Source organism: Sciurus vulgaris (assembly GCF_902686455.1).
Source record: "Sciurus vulgaris genome assembly, chromosome: 15".
In the NCBI taxonomy this organism is placed as follows: domain Eukaryota; kingdom Metazoa; phylum Chordata; class Mammalia; order Rodentia; family Sciuridae; genus Sciurus; species Sciurus vulgaris.
In genome coordinates this window covers 54,278,467-54,288,241 of record NC_136476.1, presented here as the reverse complement: position 1 = coordinate 54,288,241, position 9,775 = coordinate 54,278,467, and the positions used below count along the sequence as shown (strand labels likewise).

General features: G+C 53.5%; 1 protein-coding gene across 3 annotated transcripts in view; it reads left to right on the top strand.

Annotated features, from left to right (window-relative positions):
* Positions 1-2,000: 2,000 nt before the first annotated feature.
* Positions 2,001-9,775, top strand: part of PAX5 (paired box 5) — a 190,556-nt gene continuing 182,781 nt past the window's right edge. For 2 of the 3 annotated variants that reach the window (XM_079113560.1, XM_079113559.1), the window contains exon 1: positions 2,001-2,221. In XM_079113560.1, coding sequence (XP_078969686.1) covers positions 2,176-2,221 — 46 coding nt within the window. In that variant the 5' untranslated portion in view covers positions 2,001-2,175. Of the gene's footprint in view, positions 2,222-8,624; positions 9,685-9,775 lie in introns of those variants that run through there. The other variant, XM_079113561.1, reaches the window with a different exon arrangement.

Sequence of the window (9,775 nt, the reverse complement as noted above, 5' to 3'; positions counted from 1 at the left end):
AGAAAACAAAATAAACACACAGTTCACCCGTGCAACACACATAAACGACACCCACTAACCCCAAATCAGAGCACATCAAAACACCGCGGGGGGAAAAAAGCCTTGCAAAGAACACACAAAAGGACAATCTACAAGGACAAAGTACAAAAAACACACAAAATCAAAATACGCAAGACAGAAAATAAAGCCTAACAAAAAGACAGAGACAGAACTAAAACCACTCAAATCAATTCCACGAGAAAACAACACGCCAAACACCCGAATCAAAAGATTCTCATAGATAATGAAAACTCTCAGAAAATAAAAACAAAACAAAATCCCTAAATAGGGAGGGGGGAAACCCCAACAACCCCCGCCCCCATCTCGGGGTGAAATGTCAATTCCGGGAGGGCTTTTGATCTCCTGGCGCGGACAGGCCGCTCCTCCCTGGCGCTGCCTCCCGGTGCGGGCTAGGCGGGAGAGCGGGAAGCCGGAGCTGGGGCCGGGCTGCAGAGGGAGAGTCCAACGCTCCGAGATGGCCAAAAAGCAAACCGCTGAGTAGGGACCCCCGACCCGCAGGCTGCAGGGAGGAGGAGGCGCAGGGGGACTGCGCAGACCACTTGGTGGGGGGGCCGCTCGGGAATCGTTTCCGATTGTGGCGAAATCTGTTAGTGGATACGCGATGTCCGGTTCCCGCTGCCCACCCCCCTCTCCTTGAACTCTAGGCTCTTCCCCCTAGGTTGCGGCCCAGCCTCGTGACCACCCCCTCCAAAAAACAAACACTCTCGCAGAGGACGATTCACTCTCCGAAACTGCCATTGTCCGGCGGGCCAAGAGTCCTCCTGCGGAGCACTCCCCCGCCCAGGAGAACCTTTTCTCTGCGACCACCCCGCATCAGGGCCCCACAGGCTTGCAGTGACCAAGTCGAGCAGCTGGACTGGGGACTGGGGAGGGGGAAAGGGAGGGGATCCTCGAGCCTGGGCGGAAGAGAGCGGGTTGGACATGCCACTCCTCTGCCCATCTGATTTCCCCTCTGGAATCAAGTCCGGGGGCCTCGGGGATGCCGCAACGCCTCCCGGCCTGAGGGCAATGGGATTCCATTTATAGGCCGGGGTAAGGTGTCCAGAACTCCGACAGTCTCCAGAACCTACTGAGATGTTCTGCTCTGCCGGGGTGCTCCAAAGAGGAGACTCGGAATTTATCTCCAGCATTTCACAGCTTAACCTCTGTACTCTGGGCCACAACGGGACATGCAGTAGGAAGGAGATCTGGGACCTGAAGACTGAGTGGGACCTGGGGGTTTTCGGAATCTGGCGCTGCCCTAGAGTTAGGGGCCCAGCAATAGCATTGGTTCTGCCAATTGGGGTGGAGTGGGGTGCTTGGGAACCCTGGGGGCGGGCGCCGCCCTAGGGGTGAATCTGAGGATGCTGAAACTTCCCATCCCTACCTGGCAACACTGCTAGTTTTTGCACCCCCTTGAAAAGCACCCGCTTGGCAGAGTGGTTATTTCTTTTAAAACAAAAACACGGCCTGCGCCAACAAATACAGTGGGGTTTGTACAAGGTGGGATCACCAGCTCCGAGCACAGCACAGAGGGCCACGACCCCCAGATGCAGGTTTTATAGAGGGTTCGGGGTTCGGCTTCATTCTGCCCCTTCCCGAAGGCGCGCGGACCAGAGCCCCGCGCAGTCTGAAGCCTTCCTTCCCTCCCCCCAACCCCTATAAAAGTCCGAGGCGGCGCCGCGGCAGCACTGCTGCTTTCCGGGTTTCTCGCTGCTCCGGCCCGGCCCGGTCCGCCCCGTCTGGCACGCTGAGCCGACCCAGCAGCACAGCGCGGACACCCTTTCCCGGCTCCGGCCCGCAGTGCGGGGCGGCGCGCTGGGGGCGCGGCGTGTCTGGGGACATCTTGTGATGTTGGCGAGAACAGGACATGATCTCACATGGCGAGAAGCTCTTTAGTTCCTTAATCATTTCACGGTGCCTTCGGACGCTTTTTTTCCACCTAAAACGTTTAGTTTCAGCTCAGTGATCAGCTACCCCAGCTCGGCGGGGGAGCGGAAGGCTTGAATTATTCCGACCTGTGAGCGGCCCCGGGCATCAAAAAAAAAAAAAAAAAAAAAAAAAAGAAAAAAAAAAAAGTCACAAAAAGTGGAAACTTTTCCCCCTGTCCATTCCATCAAGTCCTGAAATATCAAAATGGATTTAGAGAAAAATTACCCGACTCCTCGGACCGGCAGGACAGGTAGGACCGCGATATGGGCTCCAGACATGCTAGCTCTGGGACACCACCGGGCTCTGGTCCTCTCGCCTGGTGACCCTGGAGGAGGAGGAGGGGGTGTGCCTCATTTTCTCAGGGATTGTATGTCTATCTGCAGCATGTTTGTATATCTTTTAACCAATCCATTCACCCATTTCTGCATCAGTTCGAGTGTCTTTGAGTTTGCCTGTTTCTCTGTTTCTGAATGTTTGTGTTGGTGTCTATTTGGAGGTAAGTTTGGGTCTGCGTGTTCACATAAGGAGCTCAGTGTGTGCAGGAGTGACAATGAGTTCATGTGTCTCTGTATATGTATTTTAAAAATGCCTGAGTATGTGTTCCAGATTTTGTGTGTCTGTGCATCTTTATACCTTTGTAGGTATTACCATGTGTTTATGAGTTGGTGTTTGTATATATGCTCTTATAAATATTAAAAATATGTGTCTCTGAGTGTTTTATATGTAATTTGGATACGTGTCTAAGTGAACTTCTGCTGCTTTGAGCGAGTCTGTGTTCACTTGTTATATCCCATATTATTTTGAGAGTGAGAAGGAGGTAATTGCTTTGACCCTTCCATTTTTGGATGTCCAACAACTGTCCAATGTGTATGTCAATGCACACAAGAATACCTGCTTTAGGCACAGACATGGGGCTGGGGCCCATGTGGGGTCTACCATTCTAAGAATATGTAGTCAGGCCCAAGTCTCATTTTGTTAGGGAATGGAACCAACATTGGAGGTGTAAACAGGGTGTGGGCCTTTGGTGTGCAGTGCATACTACTTTACTCTTTGGGCACTGTGTAAAGCCTAGCATATGTACCCTAGGGTCTCTTGTGGCAGGCACAGCCTTGGCAGGTGAGAGTGGGCTACTGGTGACATTTCTAGAGCCCCCCCCCCCCCCAGCATGTCTTTGCTTTCACCTAGACTATCCTCAGACACTGGTGCATGTGTGCATGCACGTGCACACATGCACTGTATGCTTGGGTTTTATCCTGTGGGTGCCGCTCCAATGGAGGAGAGCACAAGTGGGTGGATGTGTGTGCCCAGCCAAGGCATTTAGCTCTGGTGATGATATGCATACAGGTTTTCTTGGCACAGGGCTCATGTGTCTCCTACAGGCCCAGGCACTGGGTAGCAGTGTGTGTTTATATCTGAGAGGAGGTGGCAGGGGCAGTAGGCCTCTGTCTGTTCTGAGGTATAAGCTGGGATGCAGGCCTCCTTCACTCATTAGGCTATCATGCCATCCCCCTCCCCCCAACACACTCTCAGCCCTGGCAAGAAACCCCCTTCCCCCATCCTAGGCCATCTGTGAACCCCCATCTCTACTCCAGCCCCAATTAAAGGTCAAAGAACAGAGACAGGTAAACTTAGACCCCAAACCAGGGCAACTCCCTAGGCATAGATGTGTTTCTGAAACAGCAACTCAAGAGAAGTGAAGGCAAAGGTCTAAGAGGCAGGGGAACCTGAAGTGTTTCTGAGATGAGGGTGCAGAAAAGGGAAACTGGAAACCTCCTCTTCTTCACATTCAATTCCCAGACAACCTTCCTTTCCCTGGTTGGTGAACCCTTCTCTAGATGGGACACCTAGAGGTGCTTGCTCCTGGTACTAGAGATTGTGCATGCATTGGGAATGGGTTGGAGGTATGTGAGGGTCAGGGAGAGGGTCTCTGTGGCCCACCAGCTGGGCTGCCTGTCTACAAAGAACGTAATTCATGGCGGTCGATGGACTCTTTGATTAGTTCAATCGCCTGAATAATCATTTAATCAATAGAGCATTTCATTCCTCTGTGGAGCTGGACAGGGTGGGCTTTGTGTAAGGGGGAATCCTAATAGGGTTGACTTTAAAACCCTGAGAACCACGCCCTTTCCTCACTTGTTGGGTTGAGGTAAGGGCTGCCTTCCCTGGAAAGGGTGACAGCTCTGGTGGTTCTGTACGTCTGCCTGTCTGCAGAGGCCTTCCTCCTGACTGGAGATATGGGGGGCCAGGCTCAAAGGTGTCCAGGCTGGTGCTTAGGGCACCCAAGTCTTGTTTCTGGAAAGATTTCTCCCCTTTCCCACCATCTAGAACTTTCATAGACCACTAGACTTCTCTTTCCTTCCTTCAGAACCATATTTCATTCCTTCCCCAATCTCAGTATCCCCATCTGTAGCGTGATGAGGAAGTATGTCTTTAAGTAGTTTTAAGCCCAAGGTTTGGTAAGGTCATAACTCAGCAGGAATTCCCTTAAGGATCTTCTTTTCTGGCCTCTTCACTGTAGTTTGGAAAAAGAAAAGAAGAAGGTTCAGAGAGGGCAGGGACTTAGGGAGATCACAAAGCAGAAGTTACGGTGGGAATAGGTTTGGAAGGGTAAACTCCTTGCTCTTGGACCTCTTATTACTGCTAGGAGAAGAGGTAGATCCCACCACCCCCACCCTACACATATCCTTGGAAAACTACTATTGGGCAAGTCACCTACAGTGGGAGACCCTGAGTCCCTAGGCCAGGGAGACCTGTATAGATTGAACACTTCTACTGGTCACTGGAATGAGCCCAGCATGGAATAACAATAATACTCTTTATCTATGGAACTTTATCTCACAGCGCCTTGGGAAGTGTCATTTCTGGGGTTGCTCTCTGCATCAGGCACAGAGAAAGCTGAGGCTGTAGAAGTAAGGGCTGCCCAGTCTTTAAGTCTTTGAAAAGGAGTATGTCTTAATGCTCCTGCTCTCTCTCTCTCTCTCTCTCTCTCTCTCTCTCTCTCTCTCTCTCTCTCTCTCTCTCTGTGTGTGTGTGTGTGTGTGTGTGTGTGGCAGCTGATAATGATATGATAACGATAACCAACCCCAACACAAGTGGTGTACAGGTTCTTGAAAAACCTGGTTAAATTCTTCCTTCTCTCCCATTTCCTTCAAGACTCCTGCACACAGGCTCCTGCAAACCGATCTGGGACAAGTAGGGCAGACTTCTGATTCAGGTGTAGAAATTATGCAAGAATTTCCGTACCTGAACCTGCTTTGTAATTTCAAGTCACTTGCTTTTTTTTTTTTTTTTAAGGAAGTTTAGAGAGAACCCACCAGGTTAAGACAGATGCTTAGCATCTCTGATCTTCCGGAACTAAGCAGCAGGTCTGAGCCCTATAAGTCCTCGCTTTCCCAAGCAAAAGCAGGGAAATGGGCTGGACTCCTGCTGCGGGAATAGGTCTCAGGTATGTAGGGCTCTAAACAGCCCCAACATTCTGACCTATGGTTATGCTGTGCGCTAGAGGGAGTCATGCGGAGGCGAGAAAGGATAATCCGGAGGGTTGTGTGTCCGAGTGAAGTGAGGTCTGTGGCTTCATGCAGACATGGATGAACTCTCTCCAAAGGTGCTGGCTTTTGAAACATTATTCTCAATGGGCTTTCTTCCAATAGCAAAACTTTTCAAAGGCGATTCGATTTACATAAATTAAGTTTCTTCCTGTGAGATTTCCTTTCCCGGTCTCTGTCCCCTGCGCCTAGCACAGAGTTGATCCCAGAGCCCCGCTACTAAAAGAAGTCACGAAAGACTTTAGGGCACGGCCACGGTCAGCGCGTCGGCGAGACCAGCTCATTGCTAGTCTCTTTCTCTTGGACAGCCTGTGTCTTGTGGGCGTACGGAGACAGGAGTGAGACGCAGAAACTGGGTTCGCCCATGGAATCGCTGCGTCATCTCGGGCTAGTTTTGTAACTTCTCTGGGCCGCCTTTTGGTGGCCTGTAAGGCTGGGCTAGGTGGCCACGATCGCAGGTCTAGTCGCACCTTGGGTTTGGAAGTTCTTGGAGGCTGTCCTGCTCAGGTGGCGGTGAATAATCCCTCACATGGGAACTTCTTAGCGCGCCCCGCCTCCCCTCCCCCCCCCATCACAAAGTGGCGACTTAATGCACACAGGTTAGACTGGTCCTGTGTGAGCACACATCAAAACATCCAACAGAAGTGAAACATCTACTGTGTGAAAGGAAATCTGTGCTACTCCGGTTGGAATCATATCTGTGATTCCATCCCATCCCCAAATGCCCCAGGGATTTACAAGAAAATCGGTTCTTTGATTTGGCAGCATCCCTCTTCCACTGACACTGGTTCATGCCTAGCCAGAGTGGTCTGGAGAAGAGGTTCTGAGAAAAGTTTATATCCCACAGCCTTTCCTCCACCCCAGCCTGCTGTGTGTGTGTGAACTTAGACAAGTCACATCCACCTCCTAGTCTCAGGTTCCACATCTGTAACATGGGGGAAGCATAGCCTCAGAACACTTTAAGTTCTAAGACTAGATTTGGATTTGTAGGCCAAATCTCAAGGAACAGAGTCACATGTAGGGGGTGTCACTGGCTGTGACTTTCAGGGCATCTCCACACTCTCTCAGGGGATTTTTCAACCCACTGGGCATCAGGGGATAAAACCAACCCTATTCCATCCTAGTTCCTCTCCTGTAGTGACCTTCCTGCTCCAAGGAGGGAGTTGGGATTGGTAACTAAGATCTAGATAGGTGGGGTTCCAGGCAACAGAGAGATAACACCACCTCCCCACCCCAGCCCCTGCACACTGCAGCCTCCTGGGTCCCTAGAGGCCTGCCTGGGGCTGTTTTCCACAGCTGTGCCCCTGCTGGGGTGGGGTTGTGTATCAGCACCGGAAACTTGTCTACCGGTCAGGGACAGCTGGGTCTGGGACAGACGCAGAGGATGGACCTAAGGGCAAACCTAGCTTAGAGGTATGAAAAGTGGAGCAGGGGTAGAGAGAGGGGAGATGAGGGAAAACAGGCTGACAATGAAGCCAGGATGACCCAGCGGTCCTCCAGGATCAACCTGTGCTCTGTTCTTCTTTTAAGTCCAAATCAGGAGTAGCCATCTCAGAACCCTGTTTTGATGGTTTATGCTTAATATTAAAGGATCATCACTTATGAATTTGAAATGGCGAATCTTCAGACCACTCCCAGAACCTGCTGGGGCAGGGGAATGCTCAGTGTTTCTGTGGGATGGGGGGTAGGGCTGGCACATGGTAGGGCTCATAAAACTATATCCTTCTAGGTGAAGAAGGGCTGATAAATGCTTCCATTTTAAGGTCTAGTTCTTTTGATTGTGTTCTCAGGGTCTTACAACCCTGAGAAACTGAGACTTTCTAGTCAAAGACTGCTTCTGTGTCAGGAAAGTTCAGCTAGAAATCAATCCATCCCCCCGCCCCCAAACACTACAGGAACTTCTGGCTAGGAGAGGTCCGGTTATCCCAACAGCTGGAAGGTACATTACTGTTTGCTGGACGCTTGCAGATACAGTGGGTTCCTAGCCACCTGCTTCAGAGACCATCATGAGCACTGGAAAAGAGTGGGCTCATTCCGTTTCCAATATACCTTGCCCCCGGGGGGGCAGTCATGGAATTGCTCCTGCTGACAGAAGTTTTCAGCTGCAATATCACCAGCCCCCATAGTCTCTAGCAGCTTCTGGTCTGAAGTTGGAAGGAGGGCCTACTTTCTCTGTGCTTGGGAATTTGATCCACAGCCTCAGATGGCCTCTTTCCCCAGCAGTTCTCTGGATACTAATTTTAAAGAATTATTAGATATCTTTCTCCGCAACACCTCTGCCTTTGGTTAGTGCAGAACTGTAAGTTCTGCAGATGGAGGAAGAGGGTAAGACAAAGAGGAGGCAGCTGTGGCTTTGCAGGTGCTTGATAAAATTCCGAAGAGTTTCTGCTAGAAGGAGCTGTCATCAAAAACGAGTTAACACAACTCTGCCCATTTTACAGATGAGGAAAATGAGGCAAGAACTGGCAGGTATGTGCATACTAGGTGTCCATCACCTAGATTGAAAGCGGGATCTTTCTGCGTTTCGTGGTTTCCTCCAACACCCCTGGGTGGGCTTTTTGTTTTGTTTGTTTTCCCTTCTGGAGACTATTCCCTCATTTTCACCTCTCACCCCGCTTCGGCCGGCCGCCAATGACTTAGAGCGTTCCAGAATCCTAACCGTAGGGGGGACCCGGGCGCGAGCAGCAACTAGACTCTCCAGGCACTGCGTGGGCCCTCTTCTCCCTTTCCCCTCCCCCATCCGCAATCCACTAGGCCTGGGCCCCGCGCGTTTGTCAATGAACGTGGCGCCGCCGCCCGGGCCCCGCCCCCCATTCTCTCTCATTGCCCAGGTATCGGCTAATCAGGCGGAGCCCGTGGATTGTTTAGCCAATAGGGCGGTGTTTCGGACCAGGGCTGGCTGCCGTCATTCTGATTGGCTTGATGGAGCGTGATTGGCAGGTGAGCCCCCGCCCCGCCCCCGCCCGGAGGGAGGCTGAGCCCCGGGCGGCGCTGTCCACACGCAGCGGGTCCTGAAAGCGGCTCCGGGGCGGCGCGGTGGCGCACTGTGCGCGCCGAGCAGGCGAAAGGCTAGCGCCCGCGGCGGCAGCAGCAGCACCGGCAATCAAAGCCGGCAGTGGCTTCATCTCAGCACCGACAGTCCTGGCGGCCTTGGTGGCGGGAACCCTCTGCTCTCTCTTCGGTCCCTCGCTCCACGCCTGGGGCAGGCGCGGCGGCTGTCCCGGAAGAGGCAGCTGGAAGACAGTCCAACCAGACCCCCCCAAGAGAGGGCAGCGGGGTTCGAAGAGTTGGTAGGCGTGAGGCAGATAGCCAGGCGAGAAGGAGCCGGTCGCTGTTGTCCCCTTTCCTGTTCCCAGCAATGGGGAAGCAACTGGGGCCGCGGGAACTTTGAAGGCAGCGGGTCCCAGGGTTTGAGGGTTGCAAGCTCCTGGGGACTCCGGAGTCTCTCGGCCCCAACATCAGTGGCGGAAGCATCTCCGAAGCCACCCGGGCCCCAGCGCAGCCAGAGAGGAAGTTCTCTACAACTTCGTCTGAGACGTCGGAGAGCCAATTGTAGAAAGGCAGAGGGGGCAAGTCCGAGCCCCAGAGACTCAGAGAAACAGAGAGAAAGGATCTGGCGGAGACGGAGGGGTCGAGGTGGGACCCTAGAAGCAGCGAGGCCGCGGAACCAGCCTGGCAGCCGGCGGGCCTCGTTGCTCCCTGAGTGAAGCTAAGGGCCGTGTGTTCCGGAGGCCTCCTCAAAGCTGCTCCTACAGGGGGCCGGGGGCTCCTAGCCGTCCTGGAGGTGGGCCCCTACGCTATGTCCCCGAAGCCACGGGCGCCTTGGCCGCAGCTACCCCGGGCTGGGCCGGGAGCCGCCGCCTGAGCCAGCCGGGGAACGCAGCCAGCCAGAGTTGGGCGCCCGCTCCCAGACCGGCTGCGCTAGCGCGGTTTCCCGCCTCTCCGCGCAGCTTTCGACAATCTTCGGCAGGGAGACTCTGGGACAGACCCAAAGGCTCCAGCAGGGTTTTCTGAGCCTGGCTCGCACGGTGCCCGGCCTGGTGGCACGTCTCCCTAGCCGCCCTGGGCAGCCCCTTGGCGCCGGGAGGCGGCGGCGTGGGCCGGCCTGCAGTCTGGAGCGCCCCGATGGAAATACACTGTAAGCACGACCCGTTTGCATCCATGCATAGTAAGTAGGCGGCGAACTCGCTTCTCTCACTCTCCGGCCGGGACCGGGTTGGGGGTGCCGGACCGCGGGGCAGGTACTAAGGCCGGGAGGA